This window comes from Oenanthe melanoleuca, chromosome 15 (assembly GCF_029582105.1).
Source record: "Oenanthe melanoleuca isolate GR-GAL-2019-014 chromosome 15, OMel1.0, whole genome shotgun sequence".
NCBI classification, from domain to species: Eukaryota; Metazoa; Chordata; class Aves; order Passeriformes; family Muscicapidae; genus Oenanthe; species Oenanthe melanoleuca.
This window is the reverse complement of record NC_079349.1, coordinates 8,413,688-8,434,115: the sequence shown is the minus strand read 5'-3', so window position 1 is coordinate 8,434,115 and position 20,428 is coordinate 8,413,688. Positions and strand designations below refer to the sequence as shown.

Here is a 20,428-nt window from a genome sequence, read left to right as displayed (position 1 = left end):
CATCACCCGGGCTGAGTTTTTAACTCCTCGGCTGCTAGGAGGGAGCGGGGAGAGCCCGGCCCCCGGCCAGCCCCCCGCCCCGCAGGGTCCGTGCCCGCGGTCACAGGGACAGGCGGGCAGCGGCGGCTGGCGGAGCCCACGGGCGCTGCGCTGCCGTTCTCCATCCCCAAAGCTGGAGATGGGCAGATCTCCGCCGTGCCCCATTCCGCCCCTGCAGTGTGTGGGATTACAGATGGACTGCAGAGGCCTGCCAGGAGGCGGAATGGGCTGGGGACAGCAGCTTTGGCCCATCCCCTCCCCATTCCTTACAGATACAGGCTGTGGGACAAGCCTTCCCCCCAGCTTTGGGAACTCCCCAGCCAGCAGAGGGTCCTGCATCTCCCATGTCTGAGCGTGGTGGTTCCCACTTCATGAAGGACAGGTGGTGCCATGGGGACCCACAGACCAAATCCAACCCATGCCTGCAAGCGCAGGCCCCTCTCTGGACAAACCCCAGCGAGCTCCTCCTGGAAGCCCCATCCTTGGGGCCCAGGTGGCCTCCACAGCCACACCATGGGGGACCCTGAGTCCCTGAAGCCACCAAGGAGCCACACAATGCTGGGGCAGGATCCAGTCCTTTCCTCCACAGCAGGCACAAGGTTGCAGTGGCTCACACTCTCCCAGCCACGGGGCATTGACTGGCCAGTGCAGGGGGGCAGTGCTGGGGCACAAGCCTTGTGCACCCATCCGATCATCAACAGAGCCCAGTGCAGGCATCCCGTGCTGGCAGAGGCAGCTGTTCAGCTCCTGAGCACAGAGTGAGCATATGCCATCCCATAGGATGCCAGGATCTCAGCAGGTAGGCAGGAGGTGAGAACACAGGAGCGTGGTGTTATCACCTTCTCCTTAAATATCCATGCCACCCTCACGCAGCAGAGGAAAGGAGGCTGAGGGGCCCAGCCCGCAGCTCCCCTCCCGACACTTGGCTCTGGCCTGGAGCACTGGTGAGTTGCTGCCAGGATGAACAAACGCGGCAGCAGCGCGCGGGAGCGGGGAGCAGCCTCCTGCTGCCAGCTTGGCCAGGGATGGGCTCTGGCTCAGCAGAGCTGCTTGGCTGCCGTGCGCTACAACGGGCTCATCCTCAGCAGGGATTCTCTGGAGCACCTTCTTCTCCCCTGGGCAGCATTAAGCCACGTTTGGGCCCCGGTGCAGGGTGCAGAGGAGGGCGGCAGCACAGGCACTCCCTGGGCCGGGCTGGATCTGTGCCGTGCTGACACTTGGTCCCTGCTCCAGGGATGAGGTAGTCTGTGGAGGGCTGCAGGCATCCTTCCGGAGAGAGCCGCAAAGGCGGCAGGTGTGGCACAGGGTTGCACCAGCTTTGCTGCCAATTGCTGCCAGAAAGGAGAGGAGCTGTTCTAGCACTCGTATCAAGATCTCGCTTGGAAACACGAGCCCACCAAGTGATCTCTCTTCCTATATGCCCACTGCAGGACAGCCCATATTGCCAGGCAATGGGGGAGAAGCCTAAGACTCTTGGGGTCAGAAGATGAGACTCACTGCTCCATGGATACTTTCTTTGGTTTTCAAGTTTCTCTAGTGGTGATTTTTACAAAGAGGGGGCAAGAGCAGGGTGTGGGGCTCAGCACTCAGCACAGCCCCGTCAGGAAGCAGGAGCAGAGTGAGGAAGCAGTGGGATGTACAAGGCACATGGCAGTACTACAGCAATGTGCCATACCCTGCTCCCACCCATCCCCACAGAACACTCTGCTGGTAGGTTTTGCTGCTGCCAAAACACGCCTGGCTTGTGCACTTTTCTGTCAAACTCTCTGGACCATACGAGAATGCCCTGCTCCTTGGAAGCGTACCGTGCACTCTGTAAATTCTGCATAGGGACGAGCACTGCAGTGTACCTAACGCTAAGGAGAAAGCATGCACAGCACACAGTAGTTCTCACTTTGCACTACACTTAGAACTGAGTTCCTTGCATCACGGATAAGTACCACACAAGGCTGCTTCACGAATAGGTATGTAGTAGTAAAGGAAGCTGACGCTGATCCTGCTTCATGCCTCTAGTCTCTGACAACCACTATGTAGCGAGGTGCACTCCGCTGCTCTGCAAATGCTGGTTCACGCTATGTATCCTGCGGCGACCTTGATGAGGCTGTACTGTGGCACCCAACACCCTCTTGTGTGCCTGCCTACCCAGGAGAGACTCTTCATAAAAATATGTCCACCTCCCTAGGGTGCATGGCTGCCTGCTGATACACTCTTGCCAGGCAGGAACAGCCTCCAGTTTCTATAGGAACCAGATCAAGCCTTGAAATTGCCGGCCTTGCTGGTGGTGGTGAGCTCACAGCTGATCCTGCAGCTTTGTGTCACCCTTATAGGGTGACACCACATCCATCAGTCTGCTGCCACCGAGCCAGGAGGTGGCGAGGTCCCCACAGACATGTGCAGTCAGCACCAAGGGCAAGAGCCACCGTAAGGGGAACAATACCACTGAAACATAAAAGTAATTACCTAAGCTGTAGCCATGGATTGGTCGTGGGCACAGTGTCACCCTGGTGGGAAACCCCACCACGTGCACCATCAGCAAGCCCCGTGCCAGCACACAGCAGAGATGCAAACAGCTCCTGGAGGTAAATCCTGCACTGCCACCCAGGAGCCTGACCTGACAATGACAAGACCAAGATTTGAGTACCCAGAGTGTGGTTCACTTCATAGAGGGATGGGTGCATGAAGAGAGGAGGGCATCCAGAGAGACAAAGCTCACTGGCAGTAAATTCTCTGATCTTCAGTCCCCACGATAAACTAGTGCTAGCCCAGGAAGAATCCGGGAGTGCAGCAGGGAGCGCAGCACAAAGGAGGCACTATGGCCGGCAGATGCGCTCTGGCCACATGCTGCTGCACAGCCCCTTCATTCATCGCAGGCTGCCACTGCCCCGGGGATAGTGATATCTCCCCCCAGGGCCTGGCACCCCCGGGGCACTGCCAGCACCCACCCCGTGTCTGACACGCTGCCCCAGCCTGGCACTCTCCCAGGGCTGAGCGCCCCGGACATGCCGTGCTGGGCACAGCTGCTTGTCACCCTATCAGCAAAACACATTTTAAGCTGCTAAGAGCTGACAGCAGGAGGCTGCCCAGCAATTCCCTGCCACAGCACCAAGGGTCAACACAGACAGCTGCCTCTGGACACTGGGGCAGGGTGGGGAGCCCCGAGAGCCGTGGCTTTGGACAATTCATGCTGCTCCCTACAGGAACGGCCCTGTCCCCAGGCAAGGGGCAGGAGGCAAAGGCAGGTTGTATCTGCACAGGATCTCCCAGCACCAGAAGAACCCCATGGCATTCCAGGCCATACTGAGCCCCTCCAAGAGCTGGAGCCGACATGGAGCTCTGGATATGCTGTCCAGGTCACGTTGAGCTGCTCTCTGCAGGCACAGGGAGTGGAGCCTTTCAGCAAGGAATGCACCCTGCGAGCGGGGCACGGCCCCAGCACCCACTGCAAACGCTGTGAGCCCGGGCAGATCGTGGAAAAACAGAGTGGGCAGCCTGGACCAGCCTCTCCACTCTGCAGAAACCCCTGCCCCTGGACTCAGCAGCTTCCCAAGAATACCCTGCACTTCATTTTCTTGGGTATAAATCCAAGACTTTCCTAAAATTACAATAATACAGGTGAATCCCACTGGAATCTGTACACACAGGAACACTGGCAGACTACCTGCTCAAAGTTAAATGCACCTATTGATCTTTTTGCAAGATCACATCTGAGAAGAGTGATTTAACAAAACCCTCCTTCACAATGCTGGGGAACCACATCGATGCAGAAATCAGGAGAGATTGGAACACAACATTTCTCTTACAGAACACAATTTATTTGGCATTTGGATGAAATGTTTCTCATAGCATCTTGAAAAAAAAAATAAAAGAAAAAAAAGAGAGATATTAGTGTCAACCCCAAAGAAGTTAAAACAAAAACCAGTGTCACAGGGACTTAATTATTATAGTATCAAATTTAAATTCTACATGGTATTTCACAGAATATCAAAATCTTTTATACACTGCCACAGTTCAGTTCAGTCACAAACCAACTACACAGGAGAAACTTGCAAGTGCAGCGCTGCCTAAATTATTTTCCAGAGGAAGCTAAAAGTCTCATTCTCTCGCAGCCTCCCACGCACCCTCAGCCCAACACACAGGGATGGTGCAGCACAGCCACCTCTGCTGGCATCAGCCCTGACCCACTCAGCACTCGAGGGACACACACTAGAAAATTAAAGCTATGTGACACCGTAGCAGGCAGGCAATGCTGGCTATAGTTAGGGGGAAGCGCATCTTCACCACTGAAAAGTGTCTACTCCAAGGAAACACCTATTTCACTTGGGGCTAGGGAACATGGGAAGCAATTGATTCACCTCCTCTACACTCAACTGCTCTAATTTTACAGTCCAGCTCCCAACTTGTAAGGGAAATTTAAAAGAAATTTCTGTGTATTACATGTTCCTTAGCTAGGGAGAAAAGAGAGGTTTCAGCAACTGAAAAATAGAGATGCACATCATGGTTTGTACGAGGCAACATTAAAACATCAGTGTTTTCAACTGAGAAGTCACATCTGAAAGATAAAAACACTTTGAAGTACCAGGTTCAAATTTATTTAACATGAGATGGGAAAAGAATGGTAATAATTACTGATCACAAAAAACATTTTCTCCCCAGAACTTAAATAGGCCATCACCCCATGGCACCTGTGGAGGCAGAGCAGCCACTGACTCAGCCTTCAGAAAAAATGTCCACCTACTTAATTTTTCATCTAGATCAGTGTCCTGCTGTGCATGGCTAAAGGAACAGTCTGAGGCTCAAACTAAACAGGACTGAACATTACGCAGACACACCTGAATAATGGTGCTGATCCTGCACAACAGAACCCCTGAAACACTTTAACTCTAAACTCGCCCTGTACAGAGCCAGAGGCTGCTGTGAGACTTTGGATGGGCATCACTGACAAACCAGCGTCTGGGGCTGCTCTTAGAGAATAGCAGAGACCTCAATATGCTACCACAGGACAGGGAAGCTGAAGAGCAGATCTGTCCAAGGCCAAGTGGGACAAGACCAGCCCGGCACAGAACCAAGCGCTGGGACTTGACAACAACTGCGGTCAAGGGCAGCACGAGAAAAACACACCTGGGCTCATACACACTGCTGGAAACCATGTGGAAATGCCACTTCCCTGCTGGGGCTGCAGGGACACTGAGGATACACCAGTTGTTACAAAAAACATCCAGAGATATGAATGGCAGTGGGGAGAAATCAATGCAGAAAGTAATTCCAAAGATCTCATCGATCTAATGGCAATCAAACCACAGAGGTTTTCCTTGGGCAAGCACCAACTCTCTGTCATCAGCACTCAGGACAAACAGCCCACCAGTCCACCTTGCCAAGGGCAAGGGAGGTTTACTGAGGAGTCCACTGTTGTGAAGAAAACTCTTGCCTCTTCCCCAGTTGGTCCAGCAGTCTGAGTAGTTGGGACATTTTCTGCTGCAAAAGCTCTTACTCCAAGAAAAAGTACTCAATGTGGAAAAGCTACATTAAAAGGGGAAAAAAGAGACAATTTTATTGCCAGATTAGAAGCTCACTGAGAGATAAATGAGCTGTACTTAGTGAGCTGCTCCATTCAAGGCAGAATTTCCCTTGTTTACAGTTAAGATGAAGAAGGATAGGGGAAAACAGAGAAAATAGCAGCCTCCTGCCAATATACAAATGGGAAAGGCTCAGAAGCAATGGGGAAAATATCACACTGAGGCTTCTACAAAGAAGCCTCCATTTGGAATAGCTACAACCAGGAGCCACAATGAAGTTGCCAGTTGTAACAGAGCTTATTTGCAAATAAAATTCACCACAGAACCAAAAGGAAAATACAAAAACATTGAACAGATTCCCGCAGTGTTAGGAGAAGTGTGAGGTAAGGTATCTGTTCACCTCAGCCACAAAATACAGCTTCAGAGACTGAACCAAGCCAAAAGGCTTTTTGTTATTGCGCTAGGATACTACAAAGAACAAATTTTCCATCTGGCTTCAAAAGAAATTGGAAATCTTCTATTTTGCACTGTTAACAAAGTATTTTTCAGGAACAGATTGTAGTAGCATAGACTCTGCATCCTATTTAAGTGTACACTATCACAGCCTGTCCTACAAGAGAGTGTTGCCAGCTCGAGAGAAGTATTAACCCTAGAGCCTAATTTCTATCTCAGTGCTTAGCTTCACCTAGCTGGACGCAGCAGAAAGGTTACTCTGAACAGTATGTATAGAGAGATATATATATGTGTTTATATATATATCATCACCAGCCAGAAACACACACACGCACACACACATTCGTACCTATAAAACTAAAGAAAAATCAGTACATACAATGTATAAAACATATGAATGTGCTCAAAAAAGCACAAAACCCGCTTTATTTTCATACTTCAGAAATGCTCAATAATTTGTATGCATGGTTCTGACTACTGCTATCCATCCACTTCATTAGACCAGGACTTGGAACTCGGAGGAGGACTCGGTCAGAGATCCCACAGGGTGGAGAACTGCTCCTCTTGTTTGGTAGTGCTGCTGCTGGAGCCAGGCACAGCAGAGAGCAGGATGGGGTAGAACAGCTCCAGGCAGAGGCTTCCCACCCATGCTTCCTCCCACTCGTGTGCCAGCAGCACTCCCCACAACTGAGATTCATGCTCTCTGCTGGAGCCAGGGCTGTTTGCAAGTATCTGCATGTCCACACACCAGATACGATCTCAATAACCAAACACACAGTTTTCTGTGCAAAACGAGTTGAATTGTCAAGACCAATCCCCAAGTATAGTGTAAGCCCATAGGCAAGACAGGGGATAGAAAGTAGCAGCATATTCCATAGGGAAAGAATCAGCTACACTGGGAAACCACAACAGTGGATTAGGATTTGTCATACAACTATGATTTCTCATCATTACTAGAAAAATAGTTCACATACACATCCCCATGCAGTGTTTTCTTCCTGTCCCTCTAGGCTTGTACCCTTCATAAGGTAACAGGAGACCACTCACAAGAGGCATTCTTTACAAATTCCTTAAAATTCATCTCATCTGCTGACTGTTACACTAAGTCAAGGAAAAGCAAACGCAATGGGAGGATGGGAGAAAAGGGTAAATTATTTGTACACTGAGATCGAAACTTAAATTTAAAATTGCCTGTAAAGATTATTTTGTACTCATTATCAAAACCAACAGTGCTTGACTTTGGGTTTCATCAGTGATTGAATGAATCTCTGCCATCTGTAAATTAACTTAGCTTTAAGAGTTCAATACGAGGGGGAAATTTAAGATGACATATCAGACTGAAGCAAACTGCTTTATTGATTTAAGTACACTAACCTCATTATAACCCCTCGTGGGACCTGGATAAACAGTTTGGGGGGCACAGGGGAAATCTCTAGAACAGGGTTGGCTATTCATGGGACTCAGATAAGGAACAGGTGTCCAGTTAGAATTAAACATCACCTATAGTACATGTTGACCACCATTTTTAAGTGGTACTTGTAGAACTGCAAAGTGGTGAAATGAAGGGGAGCGAACACACATGCTAAATATAGCATGCAATAAGAAAAGCAAGAACAGTGGTCTTTTATCCAGGCCAGTTTTGTGCAACTGTTCACTGTAAAGAAGGTCAACTAGAAAGAAAATACCTCAATCTTCCTTATGGGATTAGAACAAACAGGTGCTTCATACAGTGAACTCAGGCTGCATCAAAGTTAATTGCTCCCCATATCTTCCCTGAAGTACTTCCTAACACAGGATTCTACCAAAGGGACATCACACACACCCAGTTTTCTTCGTGGGCCAGAAGTTTATCCAACAGTGAGATTTTTCAGCTACCAACAAATAATTGCAATTGCAAATCCCAGTTTTCTCAGTACCACTGGTTACATATTGTGCAGACCACTCTTTCTCCGGTTCCTATGTGCTCTGATCAAGGCACACCAAACCCCAAGTGTTTTACACAGTGTAATTCTTGATGACATGTGTCCCACTCCATAAAACAAGCCCTCAGTCCCCTCTCGTGCAGCTCCATCTTCTCTGCTTCAACAGTGACTGCCCCCACCCTTCTTTTCCATTGTCTGTTTCCTGGGTCCAGTGGCATCCAGCCAAATCCAAGCAGCTTTTTTCTGATGTAGATTTTGATTCCTCTCAGGTTAAGAAAAAAAAAAAACCAACCCAAACTACCCATACTTCTCACGTCCTCAGAAGTCAAAGGAATTCTCTGCTCTCCTTTCCATAGTCAAAGGAATAAAAGAGCAGTTGTACAATCCATATTTACAGGACAAAATGATTAGTGAATGAATAAGACAGACAAAAAAGGAGAGGCACGATCCTAATCTAGAACATAAAAGCAGTGTTTGAAAAACAAAGTGGAGATTCCTTCTGAAGTTCAAGCCACGGGTTAGTGTTTGTCTGTGCAAACAGCTGCTAAAACTCTGAGCAGTGCTGGGTGTTTCTCTCCTTTATACAATGGTGTTGAGGGAACAATGGCTGTGCCGACTGCCTGCCAAAGTTTCTGCTGGGGTGTTTTCATTTATGGGTGTGTCAGGAGGGACAAGAAAGGTGCTACTGTCAACAGAATCTTCCAGCTCCACTGGAGAAGGACCAACCAAGGGAGGAAGCGATCCCTCTGTAAGTGGTGGGGATACATCACAGTTTCCTAGTGATGGAGGACTGCTTTGCACAGCCTGAGAAAGCACTCCATCTGCAAAGGATAAAACAACAAACAGAATCAGAACGTGAAGTTTATCATTTTATGTTCCCAAACAGGTTTATGATCCGTGTTTCTGGAAGCTCTGAGTTTTTCCAGGTTTTGCGCTAATGCACAACAAGATGAGACTGCAAAAGAGGAAAATTGTGTAATAAAAATAAAACTTTTACATATAAATAAGATGCTTGCTCTAATCAGGCTCACTTATCTTGTGAAATATGCTGCTATAAAATCCCAAATTGGAATAATTTCCACAGTATGTGAATATCACAGCTGCAAAACTGAAGAGCACTGGGTGAATCATTAGAAAGTGGTATTTTTGGTCAATTTTTGGGGGGTGTGGGTGGGAGAAGCAGGGAAGAGAGAAGAGGCTGGATACATTTTATCCAAAATCTCTTGTACTTGACATTTGTTCTACTTCTTAATACCAAACTCTACAGACCTATCTTCAAAAGGCTAAAAATGGTATCAGCATGGTAGAAAAATGGTAACCAGCTAATCCACCCAAGATAAAGATCAAAAACAGGTAAGGTTTAAGAGGTAAACTGCTTACAGATTGGATTCCACTGCTAATTTAGGTGATGACCTTTTTTCCTTTTTTTTCCTTTGAGGAAAAAAACAAGCTTAATGATACATTTTAACAAAATATTTTTCCGTCTCAGAAACTGAAGATTTTTTTGTAAAATGTCTTTTTCCATCACAATTGCTAAAACACATGATTATAGCTTAAAAAAAAAAAAATACATCCTCTAGCCAAAATGAAAAAGTGGGAGAAAAGAGAAATTATTGCCTGCATACCTGGAGTGGAACAAAGGATGCTGTCTGGATTGACAGAAGCCTCATAAGGAGGAGGTGGGTCATCAGGATGTTGAATATCTGGGTACTTGTAAGCAGTATAGGGTGGAGGGGGATCGTGAAAATGAAATGCTCCACCTTCCCCATCGTCTGAAAGATGCAGTGGAGTAAGGCCAGTTCCAAAACCATCAGGACCATAATCAAAACCAGGCATCCTGCGGCCCAAGTTGAAATGGTGCACTATTTCAAGAGAAGGAAAAAGAGTAAGTGACTTTATCTCGTGCTGCCTTCTTCAGTTTAAGTCAGATCTCAACACTTTTTTCCACCTTTCACACCCCAGGAACTCATGTCCCCCAACAACTTGCTGCAATTACACAATACCCAGGCCCACCTGCTCCCAGTCTGTTTGTCCTGCATCACATCTAAATTTGACTCTAACCTCTTCAAACTACAGAGTACTGTTCACACAGAAGATATTTTAGATTTGGACCACATACAAACAAAAAGATTTTTCCATTATCCACTACACAAGTTGGAGTTTGAAGAACCCACCAAGACACAGTCAAGGAGGACGATGCCATTTCTCCCCTTTACACACACCAGTTTGTCAGTAACAAGCACGGGGGAGAGCTGACACTCACAATTTGCTCCAATCAAAGACTCAATGCGCTCTCTCCGCCTCTGGCGCAGCCGGTGGACCATGAAGAGCAGCAGAGAGAGGATGAGGAAGGAGGAGATGCAGCTCACGATCAGGCGCATTCCACTGGCCATTGAGTCAAATAGGCTGTTGCCATCTGTTATATAAAACAGATAAAAACAGCCTGTTATTTTTGTTCAAGATTCATTTTTCTTGATGTTCTGCTGTCAGTAACGGAGAGAAGAATGTAGAGTGGAGATTCATGAGCCTGGTTTAACACTTCTCCGTATTTCAAATATATAAGAAAATCATGAATCATCAGGTGATTTATTGTTTTACTGCAAGATCTGAAAGTTTCTAAGAATATCTTCCTCAGGAAAAGGGGCAAAACATTGAAGGTTTTGGGCCTCCAAAACATGGAAAAAAGAACGGTTGTGGCATTTTGCACATCCACTTGCTTCCCTTGCATGGCTGATGATATTATACTAAAGTGGAAAAGGCTTGAGAACTGGAATATCTATACACACAACTTCTGAACATCCTAACCCTTCCATTTCCACTAAAAATATCTCTGAACATTGTCACTGTCACCCAGATGTGGCTATTTAAACGCCACATGACACCAGTACATTGGTTAGCTCCACTACATGATATGAACATGGTAATCATCGCTCAGGAACTGAAGAGATTAAGGTGAATGGGAATTAAACCTTATCCTAGAGTCACACCAAAAGTAAATATCAGAATAAGAACCGACTCAGGAGCTCAGAACTTGCAGAGCTCTATCCCATTGCTAACCAGATTCACACTGAGAAGCTGTTTTGAACAAATTACCACTGCACTCCCAGCACCAGGCACAAGAGGCATGAATTTTTCACAATTCAGCTGATCACACCTGGTTATGCCTAAGCAGCACACACACACAGGTACTCTATACAAAGAAAAATTACGTAAAGGATGATGTACTGTGCTCTTTGCACCAACTTCCCATTAAAGAGTTATGAATGAGAAACACACCCGGGTTAGGGATGATAAGAAACAGATGAGTTGGCCTCACAACGTGGTCACCTGCTGCTGCAGGACACAAGCATTAGCAGGGGTGGCCCCTCTTCCCAGTCACTGCAGGGCCACTTCCCAGAGGAACCAGCCAGATCCTGGCCACCTCTCCTTTCCCAAACCCACTCCAGTTGCAAGAGCTCCCTCCATACTTCTCCTTTCACTAACAAGTTTCATCAAAGATTCCTTATAAAAGAAGGCTAAAAGCTTCACAAAAATTTTTAGTAGTAGTTTGCTACACATGCTAGTAACAGAAAAATCCACCTAATTTCTATCGTTCCAGTACATGGCTAACAGGCTGGCATTTATTATGAAATGCCTTCTTGGCAAGAAGAATTTCATTTAACAGTCCACTAGTGTCCAAGTTTAGGACAAAACTGGGGGAGGGAACTCCAAAGGAGCCCCCCAGAGAATAAGCCCCCCTCACAATTCCTCCCCCCACTGGGCTCAGAAAGAATTTTATTTGGGGGAAAAAGTGGAAAAAACCTATTTATTAACAAATACAAGAAAAACACTTCCCAGCACCAGGAAAGTACAATCTCAGATGACAAAAAACGTTTTCACCAAAGTGAGAGACAGTCGCTGCTGGGAAGGGCGAGAAGCTTCTTTGGCAGGCTCTGGAGGCAGTCTCTGATGCTCAGGTCCCGTCCGGAGCCGGTACAGATCTTCGAGATGAAGTGGGGGGGAGGAGTGGGGGAAGCAGCAGCCTGGGCAGCAGAAGCAGCAGCAGGGCAGCCGAAGCAGCAGCAGGGCAGCCAGGGCAACAGCAAGCTGGGGCAGAAAACAGCGGGGCAGCAGCAGCAGCAGCCGGGGTAGCAAGCAGCTGGGGCAGCAAGCAGCAGCCGGGCAAGCCAAGCAGCACAGCCCCGGGGCCCCACCCCGCCCCGGGCGGGGGAGAAGCGGCACCGGCAGCAGCTCCATGCAGACAGCGAGGTGGGGCAGGGAGAGGAGCAGACACAACACCAACCCGGGACATTCCACCCCTTATCCCACATCGTGAACGTTGACACACGACTGGGATATATACCCACTAAATACAACGTAAAAGCTTTCATACGACTTGCTCAAACCTTCAACACTTACACATTTCCTCTCATTTCACTTACTCAGTCCTTCAACACTTACATATTTCTTTCTGTCTCATCCTACAATCAAATCTTCCTGTGGTACACATCGTGTTGTTCCATCTTCCTGTATTATCCACCACGTGCATACTGGTCCTTGAGCAAAGACAATCCCACGAATAGGTCTGCCTGTACTCGAGGACGGATTAACCCATACTGCCTTTCCTAACAAACCTCTAACATGGGCCACTGGGACTTTATCTCCATCCACTATATTAAGGGAGTCAGACTGGGCAGGACCTGCTCGGTTGATGGAACCTCTGGTGTTAACTAACCAAGTAGCCTTTGCTAGATGTTGTTCCCAGTTTTGAAAAGACCCCCCACCCAATGCCTTCAAGGTGGTTTTCAGTAATCCATTGTACCTTTCCACTTTACCTGCAGCTGGTGTATGGTAAGGGACTCAGCATAGCACTCAATGCCATGTTCTCTAGCCCAGGTGTTAATGAGGTTGTTCTTAAAATGAGTCCCATTGTCTGACTCGATCCTCTCAGGGGTACCATGCCTCCAAAGACCTGCTTTTCCAGGCCCAGGATGGTGTTGCGGGCTGTAGAATGAGACACTGGATAAGTCTCTAACCATCCAGTTGTGGCTTCCACCATGATCAGGACATAGCGCTTGCCCTGGTGGGTCTGAGGCAGTGTGATATAATCAATCTGCCAGGCCTCTCTGTACTTGTACTTGGACCACCGCCCCCCATATCAGAGGGGCTTTACCCACTTGGCCTGCTTGATGGCAGCGCATGTGTCACAGTCGTGGATAACCTGGGAAATACTATCCATGGTTAGATCCACCCCTCGATCTCGTGCCCACTTATAGGTGGCATCTCTGCCCTGATGACCTGAGGCATCATGGGCCCATCGAGCTAGGAACAACTCTCCCTTGTGCTCCCAGTCAAGGTCTATCTTTGACACCCCTATCTTTGCAGCTTGATCTACCTGCTGATTATTTTGCTGCTCCTCATTGGCTCTCCTTCTGGGGACATGGGCGTCTACATGCTGAACTTTCACAGGTAATCTCTCTAATCGAGTAGCGATGTCTTTCTACTCTTCAGCAGCCCAAATTGGTTTTCCTCTGTGCTGCCAGTTCGTCTCTTTCCATCTCTTCAACCATCCCCACAGAGCACTGGCTACCATCCAGGAATCAGTGTATAAATAGAATTTCGGCCATTTCTGTCTTTCTGCGATGTTAAGGGCCAGTTGGACGGCTTTGAGTTCGGCAAATTGATTAGATCCACCCTCTCCTTCAGTGGCCTCTGCAACCCGTCGTGTGGGGCTCCATACAGCTGCTTTCCATCTCCGATTCATCCCTACGACACAACAGGAACCGTCAGTGAATAGGGCGTAACACGCTTCCTCTGCCGGTAGCTGGTTGTACGGTGGAGCTTCTTCAGCCCGTGTCACTGGTTCTTGTTCCTCATCCGTGACACCAAAACTTTCACCCTTGGGCCGGTTTGTAATTATTTCCAGAATCCCAGGGCAATTTAGTTTTCCAATTCTGGCACGCTGAGTGATAAGGGAAATCCACTTGCTCCATGTGGCACTGGTGGCATGGTGGGTTGAGGGAACCTTTCCGCTGAATATCCACCCCAGCACTGGCAGTCAGGGTGCCAAGAGGAGCTGTGCTTCCATACCAATCACTTCTGAAGTGGCTTGGACTCCCTCGTAGGCGGCCAAAATTTCCTTCTCCGTTGGGGTGTAATTACCTTCAGACCCTCTGTAACTTCTGCTCCAAAATCCCAGGGGTCGGCCTTGGATCTCACCAGGCACCTTCTGCCACAGGCTCCAGGACAAACCATGGTTCCCAGCTGCAGAGTAGAGCACATTCTTTACATCTGGTCCCGTCTTAACTGGGCCAAGAGCTACTGCATGGGCAATCTCCTGTTTAATCTGGGCAAAAGCTTGCTGCTGTTCAGGGCCCCAGTGGAAATCGTTCTTCTTGCGAGTGACCTGGTAGAGAGGACTCACAATCTGACTGTACTCAGGGATGTGCATTCTCCAAAAGCCCATGGCACCTAGGAAAGCTTGTGTCTCCTTCTTGTTAGTAGGTGGGGACATAGCTGTAATTTTGTTAATGACATCAGTAGGAATCTGACGCCGTCCATCTTGCCACTTCACTCCCAGGAACTGGATCTCACGTGCAGGTCCCTTAACCTTACTCTTCTTGATGGCAAAGCCGGCTTCCAGGAGAATTTGGATAATTTTCTCACCTTTCTCAAACGCTTCCGCTGCTGTGTTCCCCCATACGATGATGTCATCAATATATTGTAGATGTTCTGGAGCCTCACCCTTTTCCAGTGCAGCCTGGATCAGTCCATGACAGATGGTGGGACTGTGTTGCCACCCCTGGGGCAGTCGGTTTCAGGTGTACTGCACGCCCCTCCAGGTGAAAGCAAACTGAGGCCTGCACTCTGCTGCCAGAGGAATGGAGAAAAACGCATTGGCAATGTCAATGGTGGCATACCACTTTGCTGCCTTGGACTCCAGCTCGTACTGCAGCTCCAGCATGTCCGGTACGGCAGCGCTCAGCAGTGGAGTCACTTCATTCAAGGCACGATAGTCCACAGTCAATCTCCATTCTCCGTCAGACTTGCGCACAGGCCAGATGGGGCTGTTGAAGGGTGAGTGGGTTTTGCTCACCACCCCTTGGCTCTCCAGCTCACAGATCATCTTGTGGATGGGAATCACAGCATCTCGAGTTATTCTATATTGCCGGCGATGTACTATTGAAGTGGCAATTGGTACTCATTGCTCTTCTCCTTTCAGCAGTCCTACTGTAATTGGATTCTCGGACAGTCCAGGCAAGGTATTCAATTGCCGGATGTGCTCTGCCATCACAGCTGCTATCCCGAATGCCCACTTAAGGCCTTTTGGGTCCTTAAAATAGCCGCTTCGAAGGTAATCTATGCCCAAAATACATGGGGCCTCTGAACCAGTCACAATAAGATGTTTCTTCCATTTCCTTCCAGTTAAACTCACTTCAGTTTCCACCAGGGTGAAGTCCTGTGAGCCACCTGTCATACCAGCAATAGAAACAGATTCTGTCCCCACAAATCTTGATGGAATTATTGTACATTGGGCACCTGTGTCAACTAAAGCTCGGTACTTCTGTGGTTTCGATGTGCCAGGCCACCGAATCCACACAGTCCAAAAGACACTGTTCTCCCTCGCCTCACCCTGGCTAGAGGCAGGGCCCCTCTAAGCCTGTTTATCTTTCTTTCCTGGGGCATATGTCTTAGAAGTTCCTTCGAGAGGGTCAGACATGTCATTATCACTATCATATTTGGCACTTTGGGTATGGGCAACAGGAGCGGCTCTCCTTCGGGTGGAACTTCCTCTTTCAATCTTGCCTTCCTTCAAATCCCTCACCCATTGTGCCAGAGCAGCTTCCCATCCCATCCCCTCATGCTCTCTCCAGAATCCTGCAAGAAAAACCATAGCTCGGCCCGGGAAGTGTACCTCCTCTCCCCATCGGGGGAATGTCTACATTGGGTGCCAGGACGTCCAATTTGCACACCTGAAATTTGGAGGAGGTCCTCCTTAATCTCCTCCCTGAGCCTATTATGATTTTCTTCTATCTTGTCCTCTAAATTTTGTAAGCGTGTTTCCACGGCGGTGATTCTGGCATGGGTTGGGCCATGCACAGTATCCGCGTATGCCCGGAGCTTCTTCGCCATGTCAAGCACCGTTTCATATATCTCTTCCTGCTTCATTATTGCTAAGGCAGAGGCATATTCAGATGGCCCGAGTCACACAAGCTTTCTCCACATTACCAGGGTGCATGGTACCAGGTCTGGATTCCTAGTTGTTATATCATCCGAAAAAATAATCTCCGCCACCACCATCTCCGTCAGACGTTGGATCCCTTGCTCTATGGTTTTCCACCAGGTCTGCTGCATATACAGGTCATCGGCACACAGATATCTTTGTGCCACGTTATCCAGAACACATGCCCAGAGGCTTTGAGGGTTAGCTCCTCTCATCATTCCTTGATCGATGACTGGACCATGAGATAGGGATCCCAAATGTCTCACTTCAGTGCCATCTAGGATGGTAGCTTCGCCTGCTGCATCCCAAAGCCGGACCAACCAACTAATTATGGATTCATCAGGCCATCTTGTATAATCTTTTCTTAAACCATGAAGATCTTTTAGGGAAAGGGACTCATTATTGGTTTCTGATCTCACACCAGTTGCTTTGACTCTTGATTTTATATCAGGAGGCATTGAAGGTCCTTCTCCTGCATCCTCATCATCATCCTCCACTGGCCGATCGGTCTTCTTGGTGCACTTTCCACTCCTTGTACTAGTAGCCACAGCCATTGGTTGAAGCTTACTGTCTAATTTCGCCCCTGTCCTCAAGCCTGGGGTAATAACTACAGCCTGAGTAGCTGGCAGAGTAGCTATGTTACCTCCCTGTTCCCTTTCCTTTGTTTGTTGTTCTACACTATCTAACAGGGTACGATAAGCATACCCCAGAGCCCAGCTCACTGCAGTGATTTTTTTTTCCTTAGGGTCATCCTGACACTTCTCTCTCAGGTATTTTGCAACCTCGACTGGATCCTGAATCTGTTCAGATGGGAAGTCCCAGACTATAGGGTCAGAAAATTCTTTTAGAATTTGGCCCATGTTCTCCCATTTCCCATTCCACTCAAGATTCCTTCTGCTTGGCTTTACTCCTAAATCAGGAGTCTCACCAGCCCCTCTGGAAATCTCAGCCTTCATTTTATATAAGCTGCAGACAGTATAGAAAAAACTTACTAAATTAAATACCAGAAAGATGGTTTCCTTAACATTCAGGGAGAACTGAACATTTTCTAACAGAGATGTAAATGATTCAGAGGAGAAGAAGGAAAATAAAGGCGAGAAGTCCTCTTTGCCTGCTTCTCCTCTAATAAATTGAGTGCACAACAAAAACCATGAATTATACATCCCTGAAGTAGATTCTAACATTCTTATAAACCTCCTGCAAATCATCACAAACAAACCTAGCCCAATAAATACTTTGGTTAATACCCCTTTAATGCAAAAGCTACGTATTAGGGACAACACTGGGGCTATCTCTGGATAAGAGAACAAGCCCAAGGACCACAGGGGTATTAACACTTCAAAAAGCCCTAAAGACCAAATATACAGGCAGGCTTCCACTCCAAAAGCCATTATGGATTCGAAAAACATACCAATACCAACACAAACAATTGAAAACAAAATATTATTAGAGTAAGGTTTTTTCTACTTTCTCTGGTTTCCCCATAGGGGCTACCAAATTAGCTGTCCAAGTTTAGGACAAAACTGGGGGGGAACTCCAAAGGAGCCCCCCAGAGAATAAGCCCCCTCACAATTCCTCCCCCCACTGTGCTCAGAAAGAATTTTATTCGGGGGAAAAGTGGAAAAAACCTATTTATTAACAAACACAAGAAAAACACTTCCCAGCACCAGGAAAGTACAATCTCAGATGACAAAAAACGTTTTCACCAAAGTGAGAGACAGTCGCTGCTGGGAAGGGTGAAAAAGCTTCTTTGGCAGGCTCCGGAGGCAGTCTCTGATGCTCAGGTCCCGTCCGGAGCCGGTACAGATCTTCGAGATGAAGTGGGGGGGGAGGGGCGGGGGAAGCAGCAGCCTGGGCAGCAGAAGCAGCAGCAGGGCAGCCAGGGCAACAGCAAGCTGGGGCAGAAAACAGCGGGGCAGCAGCAGCAGCAGCCGGGGTAGCAAGCAGCTGGGGCAGCAAGCAAGCTGGGGCAGCAAGCAGCACAGCCCCGGGGCCCCACTCCGCCCCGGGCGGGGGAGAAGCGGCACCTGCAGCAGCTCCATGCAGACAGCGAGGTGGGGCAGGGAGAGGAGCAGACACAACACCAACCCGGGACAACTAGGCATAAAGCTTGAACGTGACACCCTCTCAGATCCAGCAGCACAAAAGTCTTGGCTGCTGTCAAACCTTTTAGCAACCAAAGCTAACAGAGCTTCAACTGCTGCAGTCACACACCTCCCAACCAGTACAGCCTCCTGAGCACCACAGAGCTGCCCTGCTCCTCCTCCTCCTTATGGCAGTGCCAACTCCACGATCACTGCAGAATATTCTGGGCTGTCAGTAACACTGAAGTGCCTTTAGTAATATATCCACTGAGGTGCAGAGGCCCACAGAAGCTGACTTTAGTCGTGGGATGGATTCTGGTGGTGCATCCCCCCACTGCAGGCTGCACTATGGTCTGAGAAATGCTCATTAGACCTCAGCCTTGATGAGCTGCACTTGGACTAAGCCCTCTTGAGCTTATCAGAAACACTGTCTGCTCCCAGGAACTAACAAGTGTCTAATGAACACCTGTTCTAAAATTAACAGCCTTGGAAACTTATTTTTCTTGCCTGAGTAACAATCCACTTGGAGCAGTATTTTTGTTATTGCAAGTTCAAAGAAAGTTACAGTAAACTGTAGCCAGGATAGAAAATTACTATGACTAGAGCCCGTTCTCTTGCAACCCTATAAACAGGAGTCCAAAGTGAGATCCTTTTGATCCCTCAATTCCCAGATAAGGGGCTCATGTGCATGTCTCAAACACCAACAGCCAGGTGGCTGTGGAGCCAACCAAGGACTGTTAGTAACAACAGATGAGAATTGTTCTTACAAACCAAGGACTATTGGTATTAATATGCCATGAGAAAGAAGATTTGTCTGAAGAGGGGGGCAGGTGGAGATAGGGCAGCACTTTTCTGTGAGAAAGAACCACATCACAGTACAATGCAGGTGCAAGAATGAGTGGCAGGAAGTGGACATAGACTCCAGGGTGGGACTAAGACCACCAAAGACACCTGAAACCCACATAAATACAAAACTAATTATTTCAGAAAACTTGTTTTTACCCGCATTATAGTAGTGCCCTGTAACTGTACCAGTTCAGTCACTAGAAAAGCTTCAGCACATCAGTTCTTTCCAAGTATTCTATTTCATCTACTACCTTTTCACAGTTGCAGGTCTGTCTAAACAAGAGTCACAACAGAAAAATTATTTTCTACCATGACATGGAGCAGCAATAGACAATCTTGGTTTCAAAATATTTCTCTGCTATTTATCTTTGGCTAAATGAGAAGCATATTTTAAGTGATTATAGCTGTGATTGCTCAACTTACTCCTACTACTGAAAAATCCCCCTACTACCAAGTCCTTCAGTAATATTTGTTACCACTTGTAACCATTGCTCACCCACTCACTAAGCAAGAGCTGATTACCTGCCAACCCAACAGCAGGATTTATTTCCCTCAGGTCCCTCCTTGTGTATTAATTTACTTACTGTTGATTAGTAAACTGTTTTCTTTCCTTTGCAACAGAGCTTAGAGAAGATACATGAAAGAATTGGACAAATATAAATATATGCTGATTAAAGAAAGTAAGTAATTAATTTTTGTCATCTGGAATAGTCATTTGTAACCACCCAGAAGGAAAACTGAAATGTTTAATTTAAAATTTTCAGTGTTTATCACTAGCTGAAGTAATTTCATTATTAAAGAAGTTGGATGACTCCTTGATAATTCCTCTCTAAAAAACTAAGTTACTGAAAAATCCACCAGAACACTTCAAGCAAGGGTATAATGAAACAACCTAATTTAGCATCAATACAGAAGAAGAGCTTAAGGATAAGAAAGGATGTGGTAAAATACACTCTTCAAATCAGTATTCATGAAATAGTTAAGACCCACAGCAATAAGCAAGGATTAAAGAACACGACACGAGGTTATCCCAGGTCATCTTATTCTGTCTGCTGGATGATGCTTTGCTGACATTGTTCCTGAAGATCAAAAAAAATGAAGCCTAAGTCTTAACTCAGCTGATTAGAGTGGGAGAAGACTCCTGCTTTTTCCCCACTCTTTCACTGACAGACATGCCACACTAGCTGCAAACATCTGTTAAGCTTAACCCTCAGAACAAATGTGACACAAGAAGAGCCAGAAACCTTTAATAATTAATTTCTCTAGTTAGGACCAATAAGATTGCAAATTTGGAAGTCAATAAACACCCTTTTATTTGTAACAGATTGAAATAGAAGCCTCTGATGGAAAGAACTGATCTTCTACATT

The 20,428-nt window shown here is 47.3% G+C and overlaps 1 protein-coding gene across 1 annotated transcript in view; it reads right to left on the bottom strand.

The window, feature by feature from the left end:
* Positions 1–3,829: 3,829 nt before the first annotated feature.
* Positions 3,830–20,428, bottom strand: part of DGCR2 (DiGeorge syndrome critical region gene 2) — a 51,270-nt gene continuing 34,671 nt past the window's right edge. Inside the window, exons 8-10 of the mRNA XM_056504088.1 lie at positions 10,191–10,343; positions 9,553–9,789; positions 3,830–8,748 (exon numbers count right to left, since the gene is read on the bottom strand). Coding sequence (XP_056360063.1) covers positions 8,507–8,748; positions 9,553–9,789; positions 10,191–10,343 — 632 coding nt within the window. The 3' untranslated portion in view covers positions 3,830–8,506. The remainder of the gene's footprint in view (positions 8,749–9,552; positions 9,790–10,190; positions 10,344–20,428) is intronic.